Source organism: Myotis yumanensis, unplaced genomic scaffold (assembly GCF_028538775.1).
Source record: "Myotis yumanensis isolate MYYU_CA2020_CCGP unplaced genomic scaffold, mMyoYum1.0.hap1 SCAF_11, whole genome shotgun sequence".
In the NCBI taxonomy this organism is placed as follows: domain Eukaryota; kingdom Metazoa; phylum Chordata; class Mammalia; order Chiroptera; family Vespertilionidae; genus Myotis; species Myotis yumanensis.
Window position 1 is genome coordinate 14,955,078 of NW_027223762.1, and position 27,841 is coordinate 14,982,918.

A 27,841-nucleotide genomic window follows, 5' to 3' on the forward strand; every position below is an offset into this window, starting at 1 on the left:
TTTCTAGTTTCTTGGGATATATTCCTAGAAGTGGGATCACTGGGTCAAATGGGAGTTCGATTTTTAGTTTTTCGAGGAAACTCCATACTGTTCTCCACAGTGGCTGCACCAGTCTGCATTCTCACCAGCAGTGCACGAGGGTTCCTTTTTCTCCGCATCCTCGCCAGCACTTGTCATTTGTTGATTAAATAACCTTGACTCTTTCAATTCAACTTCTAGGCATCGATCACAGGTAAATTTTTACACACACACACACACACACACACACACACACGATGCTCCTATGTATTTTGTAATATCAAAACCAGAAAACAGTCTTACTGTCACAAAGGATTATTTTTGCGGGGTGTTGAAGTAAAGATTAGGACAAAGTACCCTTTGCTTCCATAGAGTAATGAAAGAATGGGGTGCATTTTTATTTCTTCCTTAATCTCTGAAGTCACAATTGAAATTACATACATGTACCAGGAACTGAGGTGGACTCAATTTCAAGCCAATCTTTTTTGGGAGTCTGATCTGCTTTTCATATAAGAAAATGCTTTTCACATTCCAAATTGTTTGAATTAAACTTTTTGAATAAAGAACAGACATGGAGTTTTATGATTTTAAATAATTCTGGCTTGTTTCTTTATTCAATAGCTGTTTATTGGTAATTTAATTCTCATGTCAGGCACTGTGCTAAATGTGCATACAGTATATCAGTTCTTGTGACCTATTTTTTTTTCATCTTTGTTGTTTAAAGTATTACATATGTCCCCCCATTTTCCCTATTGACCCATTCTAGCCCACCCCCAGCCTCAGGTCTTCACCACACTATTGTCTGTGTCCATGGGTATGCATATATGACCTGCTATTCTTTTTTTAAAAAAATATTTTATTGATTTTCTACAGAGAAGAAGGGAGAGGGATAGAGAGCCAGAAACATCGATGAGAGAGATTGATCAGCTGCCTCCTGCACGCCCCCCACTGGGGATGTGCCCGCAACCAAGGTACATGCCCTTGACCGGAATCGAACCTGGGACCCTTCAGTCCGCAGGCCGACGCTCTATCCACTGAGCCAAACCGGTTCGGCGACCTGCAATTCTTGAGACCAAGGGGACCTGGGATGAAGAAGAGTCCCCTTCAAGTATCTGATAATCCTATTAGGAATCATGAAACACAGAACTATAGCACATGTCATCAGTAAACTCCCTCCCACTTCCCCCCTTCTTTGGTCTCATTTGCCTGGCATCCTCTTTTTATTTTTCCTGAATGGTGAAAATAAGAAAGATTTCCATGCAAGAGGCCAGCTAAGGAAGTCATTGTGCCACATATCATCCCGATACCAGTAAAGGAAGAGGCAGTTTAGAAGGGGCGAGTTGGGCAGACACTGTTGACAAGGATAATTTTTAGGTGGATAATAGATTGCCATATACTTTCCGACCCTTGGACTATGTGAGCAAAGATTTTTTTTTTTTTAAATATATTTTATTGATTTTTTACAGAGAGGAAGGGAGAGGGATAGAGAGTTAGAAACATCGATGAGAGAGAAACATCGATCAGCTGCCTCCTGCACATCTCACACTGGGGATGTGCCCGCAACCCAGGTACATGCCCTTGACCGGAATCGAACCTGGGACCTTTCAGTCCGCAGGCCGACACTCTATCCACCGAGCCAAACCGGTTTCAGCATGAGCAAAGATTTTTAAATCACCAGGCGGAAAGTAATGGAGTTCCCCAGAGCATTCATGGGCTCAGGTTGCCCTTTATTTAAGCAGTTACTAGTTTAAAGGCACCTTTAATAACACTGACATCATCATCATCAAATTGCCACCCAACAAGCCTAGCTTCTTGCAAAAAAGTTAACTTTGATAACACATGGCCAAGTTTTCTGACTAATGCTGCATCGGGTAAAAATCTTTTAGTACTGAAGTCAAAAAACACTAATTGCTTAAGGTTTTCAAATACACCCATGAAGGTAAGCCATCCATCACTGCTCACACAATTTCCTGCCAAATCCAGCTGCTGGAAGTTTTTCAGAGGGTTCTTTTCAAAAAATGCACCTGGTAAAAAATAGAAAGTAGTATTTTAGTTGGAAGCAAAACAGTTTTTTAAAGAAAAATGGCCATGTTTGGACCAGTGCCTTACTTTTGAAATTCTCTATAGATAGGGCAGTGATTATGAATGTAGTCCATTGTATTTACAAATTACATTATTTGTAAAGTGTAAGGGAATCTGGTAAATAGTAATTAGTATTTAATTAACCAGTATAATTAAATAATGTAATTATCCTATATAATAAAAGGCTAATATGTACATAGCCCAGACGGTGGAACAACCAGAACAACTGGTCACTATGACGTGTGCTGACCACCAGGGGGCGTGCATGGACCATGGTGGGCATCGGCAGTGGCAGGATGGTGGAGCAGGTGAATGGGGGTGCCAGGCCAAGGTGAGGCAGCGGTCGCTGTCATCAGGGTGAGCCTCTGGTGGTTACTGAAAATTCTTTGCTCCCACACGTTGTGGCCCCACCTGACGCTCGCACCTGCTGCCAGCACCAGAGCCGCCGCTCACACCCACTGCCGGCACCCAGCGCTGGCCCCAGTCACTCAGTGCCATCAGCGGGTGCAAGCAGCGGCTGCCAGCCCTGATCGCCCCTCAGGGCTTCTCCACCTCCCCCTGCTTCTGAGGGGAGTTTGGGGCCAGCAACCGCTGCTCGCACCCTCTGCCAGCGACAGCCCCACTTGCACCCGCTGCCAGTGCCCGGGCGCTGGTCCTGATGGCTTGGCACCATCAGCGGGTGTGAGTGGCAGCTGCTGGTCCTGATCGTCCCTGAGGGCTTCTCCACCTCCCCCTGTTCCTGAGGGGCCATCTTGGCAGCAACTGCCGCTCTCACCCACTGCTGGCGCCGGCCTGGAGCAGGGATGCTGGCAGACAAGGGACTGGGGGCTGCAGTGGGAGGGGCCAGGCGGGGGCACAGAGGATGAGCCGAGACCCACCCCTGTGCCTACTGCAGCCTCTCAGCCCACAGTTCCTTTCAAGGTGCACGAATTTGTGCACTGGGCCCCTAGTAATTAATAAAATTTATAACAAGTTATTTAAAATAGCATCTATAATGTAAATACAGTTGATTTAATTAGTATAATTCCTTTATATTAGCAAACCATTATAAATGAATTATATATTTTTCCCTTTTTCTGACCCTTCCAGGAAATGGAAGATTGCTTAAAAATTTAAGTGCAAAAGATGCTATTAAATAATCAGTACTTATTTTCAAAACTGGAGTCAAACTCCCAGTAATCTTAGATCATTGTCTCTTCTGAGAAGCAAACACTACCTGTTGTTTCTTGGGTATGGAATGCCCCTCACTGTAAACTTGAATAAGTAAGCCTCCTTCAGTGTCTCAAGATTTGGGTTTCAGGGTTGTTCTTTTAACCCTCCCTGGACTCTTCAGGAACCTCCTCCATTCCTTACAGCCCAGGGCACTCTAAAGTACCTCCTACAAAGGGAAGGTGGATGTTCTAGCCTTGACCTTGAAGTCAGAGATAACTCGCTAAGGAATGGAGGAATAAAAAAATGTAGGTTTCTGGGTCTGGAAGACTGCAAAGAGCAAATCCACTCTGGACCGGTAGAGGACAGGGAAATAAGCTTAGTCTTCTGTAAGCCATGGTGTAGTTGTGTCTTGTTATACCAGCTCAGCCTGTGTCCAGCCCAACTCATACATAGGGCCTCCCTTTCACCTCTACTTCTCATAAGGAGCCCTTGTTTTTTCCTAATAGGTAGCTTTCTCCCTGCTCTTTCTGTCTCTGCCTTTTTCATGTGCTTCCCAGCATGGCATGCACTCAGTCAAAATGCTGGTTGTCAGTGTCTGTAAGGCTCCTGCCCCAAAGAGCAACTTCTTTTCTCCTTGACTAGAAGACCAGATTCCACCACCTAAAGGGAACTTAAAAAAGAAGAATTTAAAGCCCATTCCACCCTCAGAGGTGAACTATTTATACAGGCAATCTACTAAGGTTTAGGTAAGGCATCAAAAAGAACTCCTCGGATACTCATTAGAACGTGTGCAAGCACAGGAGCAACAAGCATGATCTGAGGGCATGCATTCTGTTCATGTAATCTGCAGTGTTTTTGTCATCACGATGAGCAGACTGGTCCCGAGGGAAAAGAAATCTGACATTTAATGCTGTGGGCTGTGCGTGGGCTGTGGAGAATGGAAGTGGCTTGATCCAAATTCCAAGCAGAATCTCAAATGCTCTGGGTAGAAGGATTCTGATCCTTGAAGGGTTCCTGTGGAGAGCGGCTACAGTGTTTGGACAGGTTATGGTCCGAACCTGTGGTCCCACATGGCTAAGTGATATGGGCTGCGGGATGTGCAGCAAGGAAACAAAGCTTGATCAGGTGCATGTAACTGAGTAGATTCTAAACACACGACAATGTTGTAAACTTCTTGACCATGCCCTTACTTTGCCCCCTGGAATCTGGCTATAAAATAAAGACTCGGCTTGCAGGCCTTGGCGCTGTCTCTCCATCAGAAAGGGCAGCAGCGCCCAACCCAGACCCAGCTTTCTTCTCTTGCCTGTCTTTTCTAACCCTTCACCGGGACCCCCTCTCAGGCTCACCGAACCTGGCTGTGCTGGCGCAGCACAGGTTCCTGCATCCTAAACAAAATTCTAGCATTGCCAGAGCTCTTACCAGTTTTTCATTCTGCAAACATTTTTGAGTGCCTACTGTGTACCATGGATTGTGCTTGCTAGGGGCTGGGGATAGCTGAAAAGGGCAGACGTAGTCCCTGTCTTATTGGGCTTACAATATAGTGTGAAAATATACGTTATAAATTAGATGGGTGCTGTGGTTATTGATTTCAGAGAGGAAGGGAGAGAGAGAGAGAAACAGAAATATCAATGATAAGAATCATTGATCAGCTGCCTCCTGCACACCCCTTCACTGGGGATCGAGCCCACAACCCGGGCATGTGCCTGACCTGGAATCGAGTTGTGACCCCCTGGTTCATAGGTTAACACTCAACCACTGAGCCATGCCAGCCGGGCTATTTTGCCTTTAGTTTCACAGATAATTTCCCAAGTTATTAGGTCAATTTCCTTGCCCCTCATTCCCTGCAGTGAGATTGTTTCATAGTTTGTAATATAGTTAGGTTGTTTTGCAGTCTGCATTTTGTCCTCAGGTATCTCAGACCTCCTAAATGATTTTTTAGTTTGCATACATTAAGGTTCACTCTTTGTGCAGTAAAGTTCTATGGGTTTTGACAAATGCATACTGTCATGTATGCACAATTACGGTATCATGCAGAATAGTTCCACTGCCCTAAAAACACAGAGCTGCGTCTGTTTACCCTCTCTCCCCTCCTCCTGAGCCCCTGACATTTCCCTATGTCTCTTCAAGGCTTAATAGTTCATTTCTTTTTACCACTGAATGATATACTACTGCGTGGCTGTACCACAGCTTGTTCATCCATTCACCTACTGAAGGACATCTCGGTCGCCTTCAGTTTGGGGCAATATTCAATAAAGCTACTATAAACATGTGCTTGTGTCTCCATATTGACTAATGAAATTAAGTCACTCTTTCTTGAACAGTCTTACTTGATTTTTATCTATTTTGTTATTCTTTTTAAAGGATCAATTTTAAGTGTTATTAATCTTTATTTTTGTTTTCTGTTTCACTGATTTATACAGGCAGATACTGCAGGTGTGGTTCCCTTAGGGGCAGAAATAGAATAGTGGAGACTAGCTATAATTATAAGAAATATTAATCATGCTCTGTTAACCGTGATGGTTCTGTTCTGATAAGAGAAAGCACATTCTAACCCAGGGGTCCTCAAACTACAGCCCGCGGGCCACATGCGGCCCACCGAAAACATTTATCCGGCCTGCTGGGTGTTTCTGCCTGTTGCTTAGCAGCCGACTCATCCCGGCCCCGCAGTGCGCATGTGTGGAATGTGCGCCGCACTCTCCGACTCCCCTCCTCCTCTCCTCCTCTCAGTCTCGGGTGTGATCAGACAAGTCACGAGCTTGCCTGTGCAGAGCCTGCTGCTGCCTGAGGACCGAGGTAAGAACAAGTTAGGATTTTTTTTTTTTGAAGTTAGGAGGTCTATTTTTTTTTTTTTATTTTGCAGTTAGTAGGGCCTTTTTTTTTAAAGTTAGCAGAGCCTCTTTTTTTGAAGTTAGGAGAGCCTTTTTCCAGAATGAAACATCTGAAATCTCCAACCAGATCTAGAGTAACTGATGCACACTTGCATCACTTGTTATGACTAGCAGTGACAAATATGGAACCGGACATTGACCATCTCATTAGCCAAAAGCAGGCCCATAGTTCCCATTGAAATACTGGTAAGTTTGTTGATTTAACTTTACTTGTTCCTCATTTTAAATATTGTATTTGTTCCCGTTTTGTTTTTTTTACTTCAAAATAAGATATGTGCAGTGTGCATAGGAATTTGTTCATAGTTTTTTTTTAAACTATAGTCCGGCCCTCCAACGGTCTGAGGGACAGTGAACTGGCCCCCTGTTTAAAAAGTTTGAGGACCCCTGTTCTAACCTGGCTGAGAGTTGTACGCCCCAGGACATGGGAATTAACATCGGAATGCAGTCCATTCTCCTTTTCCAAGAACCGCCTTTCATCATGGAAAGATTAGCAACCTTGTTGCTGAAGCAATCTGGTCCCTTTGCGACCCCCAGCCCGCATTGCCCGTAACCTTGCCTACTTCCCCATGCTTCTAATTCCTACTTTCCTCTGTAATCTTTGTCCTTCTACCCCACATAAGCACTGGCTCCCATACTGCCGGCATTATTGCAATAAACACTCATATATGATTCAGCACTGTCTCTGCTTAACTGGCTCAGGTAGTGACAGGCAGCCCGGACCCATTGGTTGCCCAGTTTCTGTTCCAGAGCACCACGAAGGGATTTGTGGTCTTTTTGCTGGTGGAGAGTGTTGACTTCAATATGTAAAGAACTGAACATCTGTGAAGCTCAACAAAGCGAAGTGCAACACAGTGAGGTACGCCAATACGTTTATGTTTATTATGTGTTTACTCCGTGAGGTTTTTTTGTTGTTGTTTGTTTGTTTTACTGGCTTCTTACTAATAATTTAGAAAAATTCATTTTCAGCCATTCATCTTTAATATAAGTATTTAAGACTATGAGAATTTTCTTCAAGCCCTGCTTTTGCTGCATGCCACAAGTTTTGATGTATAGTGTTTCCTTACCATTTGGTTCTAAATATTTCTGTTGAAATTTATCACTATGAACCTGTAGTGTACCTATCTGCCAAATTGTGTGATTTTCCCCAGTAGCCTGAGTGTAGGTACAGAAAAAGTGGGAAATTAAGGCCGATCCAGGCGTGGGGTTTTTCCAGGAAAGCACATGCCAACCACTGTATCTAATTTCATACCCACATCTCATGTTCTCTAATTAGGCAGTCTTTCTTTCATGAGAGACTGTCTCTCATTACATTTGCTTCCTTATGCTACTGCATCCGTACACATATCCATCACTCAATGTCATTGCCTAAATTGACTGCTGCTACTGTGGGCCAGGGGAGTTTCTTGGGGAAAAGAGGTGGAGATGGGAAAGGGACAAGGCAATTAATAGGCAGCTAGAGCTTGAGTTGGCAGAAGTGGTCAAGCATGTCTTTAAGAAAGTGGAAGTGCTGCCCTTGATGGTTTGACTCAGTGGATAGAGCATTGGCCTGGGGGCTGAAGGGTCCCGAATTTGATTCCAGTTAAAGGCACATGCAGGGTTGCAGGCTCGGTCCCCAGCAGGGGGTGTGCAGGAGGCAGCCAATCAATGATTCTCTCTCATCATTGATGTTTCTGTCTCTCTCTCCTTTTCCCTTCCTCTCTGAAATCAATAAAAATATATCTATTTTTTAAAAGTGGATGTGCCAACATTAAATTTAATTAACCTGCCATTCAGAGCTATCATGTAATCCCGCCTTTCACAGTTACCCACAAGCACTCAGTAAGTCTGCTAGATCCATAATTATACTGGAGTCTTCGGTTATGCTTATTTCTCTCATTTACATATGGAGGCAATAAGGCACTAGGCCAGTGGTGGTGAACCGTTTGAGCTCGGTGTGTCAGCATTTTGAAAAACCCTAACTTAACTCTGGTGCCGTGTCACATATATAAATTTTTTGATATTTGCAACCATAGTAAAACAAAGACTTATATTTTTGATTTTTTATATATTTAAATGCCATTTAACAAAGAAAAATCAACCAAAAAAATGAGTTCGCGTGTCATAGGTTCACCATCACTGCACTAGGCAATTAAAATCATATGGCGATTACCACCTAGCTCAGTGTTTTTGTTTTTGTTTTTTCACCTAGCTCAGTTTTTATTTCATTAAACACACCATGTCCCTATCTGGTCTCACAGGCCAGGCTCAGAAGTAGGCAGATTAGGCAGCTACCTACTTAAAGATTTGGAAGATGCTAAAACATCTCTACCTAAAAATGCCTCTGTCACATGTAATGCTAATTCTACACATTCCCCAATGGCCTCTTCGAGAAGATACAGCCTTTTCAGCACACTTAAGGTATGAGGTTACCTGAGAGGGGTTATTTATGAGCTAACTAATTAGTCTGTCATGGAAGCCACCTGCCTCCAATATCACCCAGAACAGAGGAGGGGCCTGAAGAATGACACCCAGGATGATCTGATTTGATGAATTAAGGGAATAGATAGAGCAGATGGAAGTGGAGTTAGGAATTAAGGGAGTAGGTAGAGCAGATAGAAGTGGAGTTAGGAATTAAGGGAAGGTGCTAAGAAAGTTGACTTGGGGTGCCGGGTTGGGGAGAAGGAATAAAGGAAAGGAAAATCCATAACTTGAAGCAACTTTAAGGAAGGCAAAACCCTTGTTCAGCCTAGAGACTTAGAGACACACACATCTCTAAGAGAAAAGCTTTTAAAAAGAGGAGCAGGTGAGGAGTTAGTGTTTAATGTGTACGGAGTTTTAGTCAGAAAAGATGAAAAGGATGGTGATGGTGGTTTTAAAAAGAGGAGCAGGTGGGGAGTTAGTGTTTCATGTGTACAGAGTTTTAGTCGGAAAAGATGAAAAAGATGGTGTGAATGTATTTAATGCCACAGAATTGTACACTGAAAATATGTGCACTGCAGATAGATGCTAGCTAGACCATCTGTGAGGGAAACGGGGAAGGCAGGCGAGGCTGTTTTCACTAATCCTTTGCCTTAGATCAGTGGTTCTCAACCTTCCTAATGCCGCGACCCTTTAATACAGTTCCTCATGTTGTGGTGACCCCCAACCATAAAATTATTTTCGTTGCTACTTCATAACTAATTTTGCTACTGTTATGAATCGTAATGTAAATATCTGATGTGCAGGATGTATTTTCATTGTTACAAATTGAACATAATTAAAGCATAGTGATTAATCACAAAAACAATATGTAATTATATATGTGTTTTCCGATGGTCTTAGGCGACCCCTGTGAAAGGGTCGTTCGAACCCCAGAGGGGTCGCGACACACAGGTTGAGAACCGCTGCCTTAGATGGTACAGTGGCCTTCAAGGTGGATCCAATGATCCTCACCGCCTAGAACTCACTCTCATGTATTACCTCCTTCTGCACTGGCTAGGGCTAACCTGGCTAATAATAGGATGCAGCAGAAATGACCTTCCAAGACTAGGTCATAAAAAACATTGCAGCTTCCAACTGGTTCTCTCTTGGGTCTCTTGCTCTGGGGGAAGTGAGCTACCATGTGGGGAGGACACTCAAGTAGCCTTTGGAGAAGTCCCGGGGTGGGACACAGGCCTCCAGTTGACAGCCAGCACTCACCCATCAACCAAGTGAGGAGCCAGCCACCCAGGAAGCAGGTCCTCCAGCAGCCCCAGCCCATTTCTGGATGGCAACTTCATGACAGAGCCTAAACCGGAACCACCCAGCTGAGCCTCTCCCAAACTCCTGACTCACAGGAACTGTGACGTAAGGTCTATAGTTGTTTGAAGCCACCACGTTTGGGGGTGGTCTGTTCCACAGAACTTGATAACTAATCCAAGCAGCATGAGGATCCTTCATCAGCTGCCTGGGGCTGGTGTTGTCCAGTCATTCCTATATCTCCATTTGTTTCTGGGATTATATCACAGCACTTACAGATATTCTGTGACACCAGTTAAAGCTGCACTTACCTTTATATGTTTTGAATACGCAGCAGGTGACTTAAAAACTTTAGCCAAGATTGGAGTGGCATTGCTGAATTTCAGACAGTTAAGGGTAGGGAGAGCTGTTTCTACATAATATACCTTGTCAAATAATGTAAATACTGTAGTTGAAATGCTTAAAAACCTGAAAGCAGGTCAGTGTTTTAAATCATGTTATTTCTTTAAATATATTTGTACAAAAAAAGGGGAGGCAGCCGGTCTGGTGTGGTTCAGTGGTTGAATATTGGTCCATGAGCCAGGAGGTCATATTTTGATTCCCAGTCAGGCTCATGCCTGGGTTTCTGGCTCCATCCCCCAGTAGGGGGCGTGCAGGAAGCAGCCAATTAATGATTCTCTCTCTTTGATGGTTCTAGCTCCCTCTCTCTAAAATCAATAAAAAAATATTTTTAAAAAGGGGAGGAGGCAAGTAAATTTAAAAAGGCATGAAAGAAAGGAAGAAAGGGAGGGAGGGGAGGGGGGAGGACATGAGGGGGAAGGAAAGAAGAGAGAGAGTCAGTTTAAGAACTTCGTTAGGACCAGGTTCTCCTGGCTCTGTGTGTGCACCTACCTAGAATTCTAATCTCTGCATCAGTGAGCCTCCAGTTCTTCAGCCCCAGTTTGAGGAGTTGTGGAGCCCCCTCCAGTTGCTCCAGCAGCCTGGTCAGGCTGACGCGCACATCAGTGCACCAGGGCAGCGTCAGCACAGTGAGCTGTTCCAACACGTGCAGCCTGTCAACTGGAGGAACCAGAGACAGTTCAGGAACTGGATCCATCTCAAAACTGATGAAGGACGAAGTGATAAAGGAGAAGGAGTGGTCTTTCTCTCTGCAGCCTACTCAATGTGCAGTGAGAATCAACTCGCTTTTTGGTTAGCATTTTATGGAAAGTGTTCAAGAATATATAAACTATGCAGGGCAGTACAATGAAGCTGTGAGCACTAATACGCCAACTTTTAACGAACAGCAAATCATGGATGTTTGCTTTATCCTCAACAAATTCCTTCCCTCCTGTCTTATTCCGAAGTAAATCTCAGACAGTATCAAGTTTTTTGGGTTTTTTTTTAGTATCAGGTTGTTTTTTTTAAAAAAAACAACAACAATCAGGATGTCTTGATCACATCTTAAAAATCTTATTACTAATTCCTTGAGCCAATTTGTCTTAAGCATCCCCTACTCTCAGACACTGGCTCTATAGAAGGAGGCAAGCAGGTGGGAGCCTCAGGTGCAGTGAGCATGTGAAAATTGGTGACTCAAAAGCCGTGGCCTGTGTTCCTTAAGGGCAGTTTAAGAAAGGGCTACCTGACTTCCTTAAGGTGCATCTTTAAGGCAAAATGGTCATTCTTACTCAGTTCACTCAGAGCTTCATTTCCATCCTCTTCCAGGTGATTCTCAGATAAATCAAGGATGCTCAGTTTGGCCAAATTGTGAAGATTCTGAGCTGGAAAAAAATTTTAATCCAAAAGAAAAAGACTATCAGGGAACTATATATTCATTTAAAAATATCCTTATAAGAATTCTGAGCCCTTGAGAGTGTATGAATCTTTATTAGATTTGATTACCTATTCTCAAAAGTATCTGGCTACTCCCATGACTGCAACCAAATGGACAGATATTTCCTGGTCCTAAGTTCTGATTAATAAACTTCAGCCTAAAGGCAAAATGGTCATTAATACTCAGTAAAGCCTAAAGCAGCATGGACTAGAGTTGTTATGTCACTATAGGAAAGTCACTCCATTTCTCTACGCCTCCGTGTGTCTTCATCGTTAGAATGGGGAAGGATGAACTAGAGGAAATGTGAGGTTGCTTCCAATTCTTAAATGCTCTTCTCATGCAGGAGAGATGAAGGAGCGAAAACCAATGAGATGAGCTGTTCTTTGTGTACCTCAGTTTAGATTATTTTGTTATAGTTGTGATGTTAATAATAAAAATTTTAATAAGAACATTAGTCACAAAATGCCACCGCTCTAGCTAAGAGCTGCTTAGTTATTTTCTTCACTACAGATACAGGTACTTGCCCCCTTTCCAAAGTTCAGTTATGCCACTTCGCTAACTGAAAGAAATCCAAAGAGGATTTTCGCCTTGCTTTTACCAAAAAAAAAAGGCGAAAAGCAAAAATAGCGTTCACTGTTTGTTTTGCAGAGAGCCTTATAGAGGCATCCAGAGTGGCGCAGCCAAGCTCCTTCCTGGGAACTACACTTCGCATTTCAGCATCAAACCGCCAGAGCTTTGAGCTGTGTCTGTGAGCATCTGTGCTTTATCTTGATTTATTGTGCACCTGTTAGCAAGTGTGTCCTAAGGTATAAGAAAAGCCTAGGAGAAGTCATTTTGGAGTCTGGGAATGCTCGAAAATGTTCCATAAAGATCAATGGTAATTGCTTATTTGCTTAATGCCCTATTAGCTTATTGAAGGTTTCATAGGGCCCAGCCAGTGTTGCTCAGTGGCTGAGCATCGACCCATGAACCAGGAGGTCATGGTTTGATTCCAGGTCAGACACATGCCTGGGTTGCGGGCTTGATCCCCAATGGGGGGTGTGCAGGAGGCAGTCGATCAATGATTCTCTCTCATCATTGATGTTTCTATCTCTCTCCCTCTCCCTTCCTCTCTGAAATCAATAAAATATATATTTTTTGGAGAGAATCGAAGATGGCGGCATAGGTAAACACCGGAGATTGCCGCCGTAAACAACCACTTCAAAAATACAACTAAAAGTCGGAACGGACATCAACCAGAACCACAGGAAGGCTGGCTGAGGAGAGACTCTTCAACTAGAAGCAAAAACAACAGCATTCCGACGCTCAGAGGAGGCGCAGTGTGGAAAATTTAAAGGTACGGTGGTGCGGTGGTGCGCGCGCAAAGCGGGCTGGCGGCTGAGGGCGCGGTTGTCGTTTTCAATCAGGAGTGAGTCTCAGACTCTGGGCTACAGATCCGGGCGAGTCTCTAGGGACCCAGACTCAAACGGGAGAAGCGGGACTGTCTGGCTACGGCCCCTCCGAGGTGTGCAGCGGTTGCTGGGACAGAGAGGCAGAGCCCCTGGTGACGGACTGAGAGCGGCCATAGCGGCTCCCTCCCCCCGCCCTGTTGATCCCGCCCCGCCCAAGCCCTGCGCACAGCCATTTGCCGATCGCCTCAGGCAAAGGCTGGATTAGCGCCTCCCCAGAAGACAGACGTTTTCCGCTCAGCTGATTCCTACAGCCAGTCGGCCTGGTGGTCAAATCCCTCTAGTGTTAACTACAACAATTAAGGCTTGGCTAGAACAAGACTGCGCACAGAGACCACAAGGGGGTGCACCAAGAAAACATAAAAGATGCGGAGACAAAAAAACATGACAGAAATGGAGGATATGGAGCTAAGAATCGCAATTTTGAGGGCTTGCCATAAATTTGTGCAGAGCCTCACGAAAACTAATGAGACCCTCGATGCTACGATAAAGAAATTAGAAAGTAAGCATACACGGACTGAAATAAAGAATATTATACCCAATAGCAGACCAGAGGAGCTCAAGAATCAAACCAAAGATCCGACAAAAAACACCCAATTGGAAAAGCAAAATGAAAAAAGAATCCGAAAATGTGAAGATAGTGTAAGGAGCCTCTGGGACAGCTTTAAGCGGACTAATATCAGAATTATTGGAGTGCCAGAAGATGAGAGACAGCAAGATATTGAAAACCTATTTCAAGAAATAATGGCAGAAAACTTCCCCCACCTGGTGAAAGAAATGGACTTACAGGTCCAAGAAGCGCAGAGAACCCCAAACAAAAGGAATCCAAAGAGGACCACACCAAGACACATCATCATTAAAATGCCAAGAGCAAAAGACAAAGAGAAAATCTTAAAAGCAGCAAGAGAAAGAGGCTCAATTACCTACAAGGGAATACCCATACGACTGTCAGCTGATTTCTCAACAGAAACTTTGCAGGCCAGAAGGGAATGGCAAGAAATATTCAAAGTGCTGAATACCAAGAACCTACAACCAAGATTACTTTATCCAGCAAAGCTATCATTCAGAATTGAAGGTCAGATAAAGAGCTTCACAGATAAGGAAAAGCTAAAGGAGTTCACCACCGCCAAACCAGTATTATATGAAATGCTTAAAGGTATCCTTTAAGAAGAGGAAGAAGAAGAAAAAGGTAAAGATACAAATTATGAACAACAAACATGCATCTATCAACAAATGAATCTAAGAATCAAGTGAATAAATAACCTGATGTACAGAATGAACTGGTGATTATAATAGAATCAGGGACATAGAAAGGGAATGGACTGACTATTCTTGGGGGGAAAAGGGGTGTGGGAGATGCGGGAAGTGACTGGATAAAAATCATGCACCTATGGATGAACACAGTGGGTGGGGAGTGAGGGTGGAGGGTGGGGTGGGAGCTGGAAGGAGGGGAGTTATGGGGGGAAAAAAGAGGAACAAATGTAATAATCTGAACAATAAAGATTAAAAAAAAATAAAATTAAAAAAAAATAAAAAAAATAAAATATATATTTTTTAAAGTTATAAACAATTTATTTTTAAAAAAGGTTTCTTAGGAATGCTCTACTTTCTGATAGTGAGGATACCTGCATTTATCAGGTTGCTTAATCTAGTTGAAGTTTTTCCTATCAAGACTGATTAGAGGCCGAAACCGGTTTGGCTCAGTGGATGGAGCGTCGGCCTGCGGACTGAAAGGTCCCAGGTTTGATTCCGGTCAAGGGCATGTACCTGGGTTGCGGGCACATCTCCAGTAGGGGGCGTGCAAGAGGCAGCTGAATCGATGTTTCTAACTCTCTATCTCTCTCCCTTCCTATCTGTAAAAAATCAATAAAATATATTTTTTTAAAAAAGACTGATTAGAAAAATCTTTAAAAAATTAGTCGTTTTGCATGAATTATACTCTTTTTACAATACTAGCTATTATTTTTTTTAAATCAATCCTATGAATCCTTTTCTTTGAGTAAAATATATTCTGAAGTTTGGTGCTTTAAAAAGCCCACGGACTCCACATAAAAAGGGGATGGTTGCTATTGTTAGTTCCAAGCCTGGCTCCTCCCAGTGGCAGGTGGAGAGTAAGGGAGTGTGCTCTTCATTCTCATGTTCCCAGTGCTTGCTAGCCTTCTCCAATCATGGATTTCTCTAGTTTTTGATTCATATTAGCATATAAGTAATCTCAGTAATTCCTACAGACTCCATCAGTCCTTTTTCTTCTTTTTTGTTTGTTTTTGTGTGTGTGTTTTTCTTTTCCCCATCAGTTTTATATATTTTCAAAATATATTTTATTGATTTTTTACAGAGAGGAAGGGAGAGAGATATAGAGAGTTAGAAACATCGATGAGAGAGAAACATCGGTCAGCTGCCTCCTGCACACCCCCTACTGGGTATATGCCCGCAACCAAGGTACATGCCCTTGACCAGAATTGAACCTGGGACCCTTCAGTCCACAGGCCGACGCTCTATCCACCGAGCCAAACCAGCTAAGGCTTATATTGTTTGTTTGTTTTTTTAAAAAGGTTATACTATTTCCCCCCAAAATCTAAATTTAAGAAACATCATAGTTTAACATAATCCAGTTTATCCGCTAATATGCAAAGGTTTTTTCATAGTTAGTATGCACACTCTTTGGGAATTCAAATACTCAATGCCTATATTAATGCACGCTAACTCTATCTTAACAGGGCAATGGGGAAGAATTAGAAGGCCTGACCGCATTTAAGGAAATCCCTCTCTCTGCTTCTCAACCATTTATTTATTCATCCATCCAAATACTTATTAAGCAGTTATTATATAACAGGACATATGCCAAGCATCAAGCACCTACTTCTTAATTTCTTCCTCTTCACCTTCTCTTAAAATTATAACATCTTCAATTAGTTTGAAGTTCTCTATTCTCCATCTATAGTCCGTTTTTACTCTAATTGTGGAGAAAATCATTAAAAACAGACTAGATATTACCCAGATGTCTTCATTATCTTTTCCAGTTTCTCTGAAAATTAAATTGCTGCTTGAGAGACAGCGTGCAAGAATTACTATGGAAGCACCACATCTTCTCTCACACTGTTCTCAGTCAGTGCAGGCAACAGTTACCTAGGGTTTTCACAGCCGTTCCAGTCAGGCAGCAGGAGACTAATTGGATTTCTTCAAGGTCACAGGGTTTGGCTGACAAAGACTTTGCTATATAATCCATTCCCTCCCCAATGTCAGACAAGTGGGTCAGACGAAGTAAACACATATTCTTCAGGTTTGTCAGACCTTCAGCTGCAAATAGATGGAAAGGAAATGCGTTAGGATACCAAGTTAATTTGATTTCACCATAGATGAATGGCTGAAAAGAAGGCAATGAACAATTGCCCTTGCCATGCTCTTCCTGTAAAAAGCCAAGAGAGCAGATTTTCTTCCAACTCTCACTTTCCAGTCTCCTGGGCCATACAATCTCTTTTGTGGAGGTCATTCTCTTGGTAGCATGAGAAAACCTATAGTAAATGTGCAGTATTTATTTTTTATTTTTTATTTTAAATGTGCAGTATTTTAATGGGTATCCATGTATGGGTATCCAAGTATACCACAACTTTTTTCATAGAAATAGGTTTTCTTTTTTTTTTTTTTTTTTTTTTTTTTTTTTTTTTTTTAATATATTTTATTGATATTTTACAGAGAGGAAGGGAGAGGGATAGAGAGTTAGAAACATCGATGAGAGAGAAACATAGATCAGCTGCCTCCTGCACACCTCCTACTGGGGATGTGCCCACAACCAAGGTACATGCCCTTGACTGGATTCGAACCTGGGACCTTTCAGTCCACAGGCCAATGCTCTATCCACTGAGCCAAACCAGTTAGGGCAGAAATAGGTTTTCTGAGTGAGCACTGTCTCTTTAAACCCTTCAAAAATCTTAGAAGGGGTGGAGGCTGAATTCCAAAGGGCAGCATGGGGACTTGAGTTCCTTGGTGTGCTTCTATGATAACTGTTCACAGGGCCCTGCTAGGACTGCATGGTTTGGGGCCTTCCTGGTGCTCCACAATGAAGACCACATCCAATGCAGCATGTTAACCGGGAGAAAGATTGATCTCCTATCAGTAGTACAAGTGAAAACGTTCTAAAATGTCCCTGGATTGATTAGGCATCCCTTTGTGCCATTAAAATAGTGCTTTATCTTGACGGTACTCTAACCTAGAGGAAAGACATGTACTGTTTTTAATAACTACCTTGCAGAGCTTTGGGAAGGTGGCGGATAAGGTATATAATGTATTTAGTGTGGTGCCTGTCACATAGAAGGAGAATATTAATTGTTGTCTTGGGAGTACACGTAGCTCAGAGGTTGTGAGCATGAGCTTTGCAGTCAGTTTGGTTCCTGGATCCTGTACTTAATAATTGTGTGAGTGTAAGCAAGTTATTCAACCTTTTAGCTATGGTTTTAGGGATAATTATACCTCTGTATAATGAGAAGTATGTCAAAGTGCCTGGTGTGCTTACTGTCTAACCGATTGCACAGTAACTCTTTGATAAATAGTACATTTAGACTCGTTTATTCACGTCCAGACTCTGATTCCTTAACAGTAGAATCAGATTGTTTCAGGTAGGTGTTTTTGCGCCCTTTCTACCAATTGGTGAGAACTTGGGCAAGTCAGTAAACTGTTCTAGGTTCCAGTGGCAGTAAAATAGGAAAGTTAGCCCCACCAGTGTGACTCAGTGGTTGAGCATCCACCCATGAACCAGGAGGTCACAGTTTGATTCCCAGTCAGGGCACGTGCCCGGGTTGCAGGCATGGTCTCCAGGAGAGGGTGTGCAGGAGGCAGCCGATCAATTACTCTCTCTCATCACTGATGTTACTCTCTCTCTCTCTCCCTCTCCCTTCCTCTCTCTGAAATCAATAATAACATTTAGAATTTAAAAAAAAATTAGACTAGATGTTCTCAGGCTCCTTCAACCTCTGATATTCTGTGTAACTCACAGGCATGCAGTAAATGTTCACTGAACACTGAATTATTTTGATTATTCTTATGGAAGCTATATAATGAAAAAAGCCAGTCATGTTTTAATTATAGGGTTGTCTTTAGGCAAGCAGAATGAAAAATAAAAGGCTGAGGAGCCTTTAACTGAGGTCTCAAATGTGGGGAGAAGAACCAATAAAAGAAAAAAATGACCCCCCCCCCCCAAAGCTGTTGAAAAACAGCTTCCACAGGAAACCTCCCTGTCCTAGAAGGCAAATCACATGTTCTGCTTGTGTTTTTCCTTGATCCACATTCATTGTTGTGTTCCATTCTACTTTTTAAGTTTTATTTAACTATAAAACCACTGTATAATCTTTTTAATATTGTTTATTTGCTTTAAATACAAATATAGCCAAGGATTTCTGAAGCTTTACTTAATTATAAAACCACAGTTTAAACATTTACATTGTTTCTATGCTTTAAATGCAAGCAAAGTCAATCAACCAGGAAGATAAAACATATCATGGCTCTGTTCTCCAAAGGGTTACCATCTAGTGCTGTACAATTTACATAAAATGGTGCTATAGGGGTGGAGAAAAATGTCTCGGAAAACCGATGCAGTCACAAATGCATAAAGGCATCCTTGCCTTGTGTGGACTGACTTAACTGTTCTTATTCTCAAACTTACATTAATAAAAAAAGAGAAAAACTCTAACCTAGTTTTATAGCATCTTCCTCATTCATCTTAATGTTATCCAGCATAAGCTTCATAAGATTCTTCAAATTACCCAAGCTGTCAGTCAGACCACCTGCCAAAAGAAAATGGACTTTGTTCAGCTGTCATTTATTAATTTCTATTATCAATGAAAAGATTTTCGTTGTTACCATAGGCAAGAGATGCTCATGAAATTGACACCAAAGTGTATGGTTTTTGGTCAGAAATGGACATCATCTTTAGCTAAAAGCATGTTCTCCAAATATAATGCAACTGGACTGGGAAACAATAACTTAAACTTACTATTTAAGAAAGTAGAGAAAGAAGACCAAAATAAACCCAATGCAAGTAGAAGGGAGAAATTAATAAAGATCAAGGCAGAAATAAATAAAAATTGAAAACAGATAAACAGTAGGAAAAATCAGTGAAAATGTATTTGAAAAGATCAATAAAATTGAGCAATTTCTGGCATGACTGACAGGAAAAGAAGAAAAGCAAATCACCAATATCAGAAATAAAAGAGAAGATATCACTACAAAGACTGCAGATGTTAAAAGGATAGAGAATAATATAAATAAATCTATACACATGAATTTGACAACACAGGTAAAATTGCCCCATTTCTTGAAAAGCACAAACTACTAAAACTCACCCAACACGACATAGATAACCTGAATAGTCCTATAAATCTATTAACATAGTTTAAATTTTTCTAAAAAGAGAAATCTGCAGGCCCAGATAATTTAACTTGCAAATTTTACCAAACATTAAAAGAAGAAATAAACCAATTCTATAAATCACTTCTAGAAAATAGAAGTAGAGGGAACAATTCCCAACATATTTTATGAAGCGCTACTCACTAATATGAAACCCAGATGAAGAAAATAAAACAAAAGAAATTTTCAGACCAATATCACTCATGAGAATAGAAGCAAAAATCTTCAATAAAATGGACTTCATACAGAGAATGCAGAGCTATTTCAACATTTTGAAAACAATCCATGTAATTCACTATAACAGTCTAAAGAAGAAAAACTACATGACCATATAAATTGATGCAGAAAAAATATTTGACACAATCCAATATCCATTCATGATAAAAATTCTCAGCAACCTAGGAATAGAAGGAAATGTCCTCAACCTGATAAAAGCCATTACAGGAAAAAACTACAATTAACATCGTGCTTAATGGTGAAAGTCTGAATGCTTTCACCCTAAGATCAGGAACAAGGCAGGATGTTTCCTCTCAATTCTCATATTCAGTATTGCACTGCAAGTCATAATCAGTGCAATAAGGCAAGAAAATTAAATAAAAGGAATACAAATTTTAAAGAAGGAACAAAACTGTTCTTTTTTTGGAGGTAACATGATTGTTTGATAAAAAATTTCAAGGAATCTACCAAAACAAGAAAACAAACAAAGAAACCTCCTAGAACTAATAAAAGAGGTTAGCAAAGATATAGACTACAAGGTCAACACACAAAAATCAATCTTACTTCCATATAGTAGCAATAAATAACTGGTAACCAAATTATTTTTAAAATACCACTTACAATAAATCCAAGCGAATGAAAAAGTTAAGTACCAGTATGAAACATATACAGGATCAACATGATGAAAACTACAAAATGATGCTAGCCCTAGTCAGTTTGGCTCAGAGAATAGAGCATCGGCCTGAGGACTGAAAGATCCCGGGTTCCATTCTGGTTAAGGGCACATGCCCAGGTTGTGGGCTCGATCCTCAGTACGGGGCATGCAGGAGGCAGCCAGTCAATGATTCTCTCTTATCATTGATGTTTCTATCTCTCTCTCCCTCTCCCTTCTTCTCTCAAATCAATAAAAATATTAAAACAAAACAAAATGATGCTAAAAGAAATCAAAGAAAATATAAATAAATGGGAAGAGAAACCATGCAAATAGATTGAAAGATTCAACATAATATAAATGCCAGTTCTCCCTAACTTGGTCTATAAATTTAATGTAATTTCAACCAAGATCCCAGGAGGAGTTTTTGGTGATATAACCAATGTAAGTCTAAATTTACATGGAAAGGCAAAGGAACTAGAATATAAAAAAGACTTTTGAGAAAGAAGAATAAAGTTGAATAACACCAAGACATGACACCAAAAGCATGATTCACAAAAGAAGAAAGACGGCAACAAAATTGAAGACTTTTGTTCTATGAAAAACACTGTTAAGAGAATGAAAAGACTAGCTATTTAGGAATAAAAAGGCGTGAGCTAGAAAGATTCTGAAGAGACTTGGAGGGCAAAAGTAAAAACCAACCTTGGGTATAAACAGCAGTGAAGTGATTTTAGCCCTAAGAAAGAATAAGCACTGATCACAAACTCAAATGTCAAAAGCAGGGAAGGATGTCAAAAAGGGCCAGGGAGCCCTAACTGGTTTAGCTCAGTGGATAGAGCGTGGGCCTGCGGACTGAAGGGTCCCAGGTTTGATTCCAGTCAAGGGCATGTACCTTGGTTGCGGGCACATCCCCAGTAGGGGGTGTGCAGGAGGCAGCTGACCGATGTTTCTCTCTCATCAATGTTTCTAACTCTCTATCCCTGTCCCTTCCTCTATGTAAAAAATCAATAACAAATATATATATTTTTAAAAAGTGACAGGGAAGTAGAACAGGTGGACTCTGTGCCCAACTGGAGATTTTGTGTCTTGTCCGAAGAGCACAGGAGCAGATCGTAGGCTCTAAAAAATTGTTACCAAATGAGGACATGGGCCCTCAGTTGTCAAATCCAACAATTTTTAAGAGAAATGAAAAACCTGTATTTTCACATGATAGCTCCCAATTTCAAAATGCTGGCAACTCCTTTAGAAAGAAGAGTCATGGCTGGGGGATGAGGAGGAGAAGGAGACTTTTCACTCTAGATTGTTTTATCATTTGGACCGTGTGAATATATTACTCAAAAACTGGATTTTAAAAATTAAGAACAAAACATGAAAAAGAACATTCTAAACACTGTGCAGGCCAGTCCAGCCCATAGGCGACCAGTGTGCATGATCGTCACAAAGGAGGAGCCATGAAGAGGAGAGCATGAGCCTCCTGACACAGAAGGGAGTCTAATAACCTCTGGGTGACTCTCTAGAATCCTATAGAAGGCATTCCTGCATCGAGTAGGAGGTTGCAAAAATTAGTTGTGCAAAGATTCTAGATTCTTAAATCACAGCAAATCTCCTCTGCAGGTGACATCACTTGTGAATGAAAACTGATCTTAGATGACAGTCAAGTAGGGCGAGGCCCCTGCCACAGCTTCACACCAGGCAGCAGCCCTGCTCCTGGCCATAGGGCGGATCTGCACAGCGAGGCCAGACACTCATCTTTAGTGTTACTTGGAATTTGGGGAAAACTCTCCTTTGCCCCAAAAGATTGCCCCTGCATGTGTGTGTCTTGAGTCTGAAATTCATGGTAAACAAAATCTGTTCCCCAAATCTTTTTTCAAAATGAACAATACTCGGAGTGGAGATGGGGCTGGGTTTGTTGTGCAATTTCCTAGATAAGAATCTAGTGACACAATTAGTCACTGGCGCCTGCGGGTGATTAGTTTACAGGCTGGATTTCCTCCCAGACTTGCTGGAGGGAGGGGAGCCCCTGGCAGGGAAGCAGTGGATGCTGGGTGGAGATGGAGATGCTGAGAAGGGGGGGAATTCACTCAAGCCAAGCTTACCCTCTGTACATGGGGGGAGAGGGAGAGCAGGGAAGTAGGTTTCCAGTTGTGAGTACATGAAACACAGAGTACACACACACACACACACACATGCAAACACACACTTTGCTATATAAACTATATAGCCATTCAATCAAACTACTAGTATATAGCTTCAGCCCTGGAAATCCTCCCTAGGGCCTCCCAACCTGACAGCCTTCCTCCCACGCAGATCCTCCTCCAGACCTCCCACCTCCTCTCCAAGTCCTGGCACCTGGGAGAAGATAGTAGAAAATGTAAAGCAAAACAATATGCTGCCTAATATTCCCATGGTACTTAGCCAGGTTCCATTATGGCTTCAACTGCTGAGGTTGACATTACCTGGCAGCCGTTGAGTCTGTAGGTTGTGAATACTCAAGGTTTTCAGGTTTGCCACGGATGTGATGTGCTGCTCGTCCTCTATGGTGAGGGGACTGGCTTCCACCACGAGGGAATGAATGTGCTTACAGGTGCTGAGGACCAAACTGAGGCTTCCAGCCACACCAGCACACCTCTTAATGGACAGCCGGAGGCTTGTAGCAGAGCTGAATATCTTCCCCAGATATTTGATATCTTGCTTATTCAACTTGCTGAAATCCCGGAGTGTGACCTCCAGAGTCTTGAACTCCTGCTTCCAGTTGAAGAACAAAGACACAGCCCTGCTGGGAATGTAGGTTCCAGAGGACTCTTCCTTGTGGGTCCTGCTCGTGCCCTCTGTGGACTTGTCCCACGAAGCTGTGGCTCCCCCGTAGAAGTCCAGTTTGATGAAGTCCAGAGCACTTGCACAATTAGGCAAGTGCTCAAAGAAGTCAAATAAGTAATCAGGGATGTTCTCTGAGTTGATATATAAGCTTTTACCACGAAAGAAAGCTTCAAATTCTTCACTCAGGTCTGCCTTGGATATACTCTCATGAAATAAATTGATGCCACACTCTGTAAAGGAACTGGTGTTTATGGCTTTCAGAATTTCCTGCACAGTAGTGCTTTTCACATTTTGCATAGACTCCTGCCTCCAGAGAGGCCTCTTGGTGATGGAGAAGCTGGGGAGGCTGCCATGTTGACACACGGCTGCCAGGTGTTTCAGGACAGTCCTGGTGGCTTCGGTAGACGATCCGCACGTGTACAGGAGCAGGTTGCTGTACTTGGATGTAATATCTGAAATGGAAACCATTTTCTGCAGATGACCGTTCCCCTTGGTCACCTCCTCGGGCTCCCGAGATGCCAATAAACTGCTGAGTCGGCGGCCTGCTATGTACTCCTGGAATGACTGATGAAAGAATTTATACTTTGGCTTGAACCGCTGAGCCGTGTATTTGCAGAGGAGGCCAGTTGTCAGCAGGACATCCTCGTTCACACTGCACACATCCTTTGGTTCGAAATCAAACCTGTGGTTGAACACGCCCTCCAGCGCCAGGTCTCCACAGTGGTCCAGGCTCTGAGTGAGGTCACTAGCGGCCACCCCTTTATGTTTGTGCTTGTTTTTCTGTATCAGCAGGTCATAGAAGGTACAGAACAGCGTTGTTTGCGTGTGGGAGTGGAACTCACTTTCCCCCATCTGGATTGCACAAGTGATGACCACAAAGAGTGGGGTCTTCATCAGATTCCGCAGGCACCTGGACTTCTGAATTTGCAGCACCAAGCTCTCTGCATGCTCCCTGATCAGCACTTCCCGGATGAGAGCCTGTGCACTCTCCTCCGTCATATCCCCCACCTCGGCAGTCAGGGCCCCGAACTGCCTGATGTGCTTCAGGCTCTCCGTGGTGGTGGTGACCATGACCATATTCTTGAAGCGGTGGTTTTCCTTTATCAGGGCTTCGATTTCCGGGCAGTTCTGGGTCTTGAACTCGTTGTAGCCATCCAGGAGAAAAAGGACCCTCTGCCGGAGCTTCAGCAGCATGGCCATGAAAGTCTGCTTTCTGATCACGTCGGGTACATCCAGGAGTTGGTCACACAAGGTTTCAAAGAGTCCACCGTGGGCCCGGCTTAGACGGAGGAAGAAGACTAATTTGAACTTGGTCAGGGCCCCGCACTTTCCCGAGGCCCAGAGCATGGCGATTCGCTGTAGCAGAGTGGTCTTCCCTTTGCCCGATTCCCCTTCGATGATGCAGGGGCTCTGAAGAGTGTCCAGCAGGCCACTCAAGGTCAGCTGGTCCAGACGGTGATGGCGCTGGTCCTTCCTCCATAGAACGGGTTCCGTGAAGGTGCTTTTCAAATTAAAGATAATGTCAATATCTTCACCCAGGGGATAGAAGTTCAGAAAATATGGGGAATGGTATAAATCTTTTAAATCTTGAGCCAAATCATCTAAGTCTTCATCTGATATCTGATGAAAAAGGCCTATTGGAGAAGAGGTGAAATTAAAGAGGACCCAGTTCTGTGTCTCCCCAAAGCCCAAAGTTCAGGAGAATGAAGGGGGAAGAAGGCTGAGAATCTTCTACTGATGGTTTTAATTCCCTTCCCCAGTTCTCAGCTGGCACAAGGGCTTCCAAATATTTATTCCTGCTTTTCCCTGTCACCCTTTACCCTTCCTCCCCTCTTGACTTCTGTTTCCTCCTTCCCACCACCAACTCTTGTAGCAGCTGATTGGAAATGGGAGGAGTCTGTGTTTGGGTTAAGAAAAGTGCCTGAGAACAGTGGGAAGATGGCTGATCAGGCCTTAACCTTGATTAAAATCTGTCGTGAAGTAATTTACCAGTTTAATGAAATAAAAACTAAATTAATATTTCATGAAAAGCAGAATCATGCTTCTTTAGTTAGTCAGGCTTTCTTTACCACGGTGCTTGGATCATGGGCTGGTGGAAACCACTACTGCATGGACTTCTTAGGTGCCTCCATGGTCCACTTTGGTTTTGAAGTGAGGCTATTCTAAATCAGCTATTCCTTGAGCCTGGAGTCACCTATTGGCTTCACCGTCAAGCGATCTAATGGGAGTTTTTTCTGAGCGTGCCTGAGCTTTTCCCCACCATGGACACCACCCAGTGATATGAAGAGGGAGGAGAGCAGAGGCTCTGTCAGGGGATCATGGGTCTTCACCATGGCTTAGTCTATTTGTGGAAGATACAAAGCAATCTGATACTTACTTTGTCCATTCAAGTCCTGAAACAGAGGATAGTTCCACTTTTCAAGGGATTTAAGAAAGAGGTTACAGGCTTCGGAACCCTTCTTCAAAATCATGTGAATGATCCCTCTGGCAGCATCCTGCTCAACCTTCTCGCAGCAAATGATGTTTACTTCTTCAAAATTCAGAACATTCCACACAAAGAGCTCGTCCACAACCTGCTTTATAACAGTCATTCCCATTCTTTGAACGAGGGCTTGACTGTTCTCCTTAATGAAATTCACTGAGGAGATGGGGAAATATATATGTATTTATTCACTTGTATAAAATATGAATGCAATGTTGCCAGAGCATTAGGGTCATGATCTCCGCCCCCCCCCCCCCCCCACACACACACACCTTAGACTCATCTTGAGTTATGGAGATGGCAAATGCTTGAATTCCAGGCCCTGAAGAAAAGCCCTGAAAAGCTCCTTATCCCTAACCCCTTGGTGAGCAAGATGGTGTTTCTTTGGTAATAAAGTAAGATGAACAGTTTTATTCCCCAGTATAAAATGGTCCCCAGTAAAATCACAATGGGCATTAGAGGAAGGAGACTGGCCTAGGTCTGCCACTTGCTACTCTCTGTGGAACCTTGCCAAGTTGCTAAACCTCTCTGAGCCTGTTTCAGTGCTGTGCTGCTAAATGTTGAACACCCTGGTTCTCTGGGTTAGGTAAAGGTCCTAATCGGTAGCATTTACCAATCTCCACGTATTAAATATTCCCACCATGGTCGATTTCAAGCTAATAATGTATGTTAACTGGGTAACAAAAGTCGTGAAAATTCAGCCACAAGGTCTCACAAAACAGTAAGAACCAGCTCCAGTACACCACTAGTTCCTTTTCTGTACAATGGTGTTGAGAACACTGTTTAGCTTACAAAGGTGTTATGAGAATTCATGTATAGTATCTTATCTTAATATATAAAGAGGTAATATGCAAATTAGGCCAGGACGCCTTAAAGCAGCGGTTCTCAACCTGTGGGTCGCGACCCCTTTGGCGGTTGAACAACCCTTTCACAGGGGTCGCCTAAGACCATCCTGCATATCAGATATTTACATTACGATTCATAACAGTAGCAACATGATAGTTATGAAGTAGCAACGAAAATAATTTTATGGTTGGGTCACAACATGAGGAACTGTATTTAAAGGGCCAGAAGGTTGAGAACCACTGCCTTAAAGGGACTACCAGACAGGAGGAGGTTGCGCAGGCAGGTGAGGCCTGAAGGTGAGACACAGCGGGGGGGAAAGGGGTACCTGAACCAGCGCAGCAGCTCCAGCATCCCGAGTGGACACAGGCAGGGGAGGCCTCCTGCTGCGTCGGTCAGGCCTGACTCCCTCAACTTCCCTCAACAGCCCGTGGGGTGCCTCCTCGTGCACTGGGCCTCTAGTACAAAATAATAGCTCACTACCTGGTTGCCACTATTTTTAGGCATTATTCAGCTGTTATCACTCAAAGGGGTAGCATTTTTTATCTGCCAAAGATTTTGGTCTTGGCTCTCCAGCGTAAGCCCTCTTTCCTCTAGTAGTCCCTGGAGAAGCTATGCCATTTCTGTCAAATGCAGAGCGCACTGTACCCAGGCAGTCCATGACAGCTCGGTGAAATGTCTCCCTGATTTTTTACTCGTAGACACTATCTGCACCAGTTTTCTTCCTGGGCTAGGCTGCTCCTGGTTTTCAAACCTTCATGGACCCATCCAAGCAGATAGGCTCCTCCCGAAGGACCTGTGGCTTCTCTGGTCTCAGATGCACCATCAGGCTCTCCGACCCTGAGGATCCCACCCCAACTTGCCTTTCTCTCTGTCACAAATCTCTACTACTAACTTCGGCTGGGATGTTACCACATCCCTGACTATATGTCCTGTTTGCCAGTCTCATCTCTGGGGTCTCATCTGTTCTCTGGCTTCTACATTCTCTGTATGGAAATGACCTCCAAGTCTGAATCTAGTCACAATCTTCACTTTACAGCTGAAGAAATGTTGCCTCAGAAAGGCCTAGAGTCCTCCACAAGGTTACAAGACTAGTCTTTTGGGGTTTTGTGTATGTGTGTGTGTGTGTGTGTTTTGTTTAAATATTTTTTTTTCTTTTCTTTTTTTAAATATATATTTTTATTGATTTCAGGGAGGAAGGGAGAGGAACAGAGAGATAGAAACATCAATGATTGATCGGCTGCCTCCTGCCCCCCACATTGGGGACCGAGTCCGCAACCCAGGCATGTGCCCTTGACTAGAATCGAACTGGGACCCTTCAGTCTGCAAGCTGAT

The 27,841-nt window shown here is 42.9% G+C and overlaps 1 protein-coding gene across 1 annotated transcript; it reads right to left on the bottom strand.

Moving 5' to 3' along the window:
• Nucleotides 1-1,550: 1,550 nt before the first annotated feature.
• Nucleotides 1,551-26,860, bottom strand: NLRC4 (NLR family CARD domain containing 4). The gene is made up of 8 exons (XM_070428581.1): nt 26,767-26,860; nt 25,559-25,819; nt 22,821-24,815; nt 18,782-18,874; nt 16,224-16,394; nt 11,504-11,596; nt 10,728-10,895; nt 1,551-2,042 (listed from the first exon to the last, which is right to left on the bottom strand). The coding sequence occupies exons 1-8, from the start codon at nt 26,858-26,860 to the stop codon at nt 1,750-1,752; spliced, it is 3,168 nt and encodes a 1,055-aa protein (XP_070284682.1). The 3' UTR covers nt 1,551-1,749.
• Nucleotides 26,861-27,841: the final 981 nt, after the last annotated feature.

Excerpts from the sequence above, each read along its gene's own strand:
- NLRC4 (XM_070428581.1), bottom strand. The coding sequence starts at position 26,860 with ATGCTGGAGCTGCTGCGCTGGTTCAGGTACCCCTTTCCCCCCCGCTGT. Across the intron at positions 18,875-22,820 it reads ACAGACTCAACGGCTGCCAG|GTGGTCTGACTGACAGCTTG; the intron begins GTAATGTCAACC and ends TTCTTTTGGCAG. Across the intron at positions 2,043-10,727 it reads TGCAGAGATTAGAATTCTAG|GTGCATTTTTTGAAAAGAAC; the intron begins GTAGGTGCACAC and ends ATTTTTTACCAG.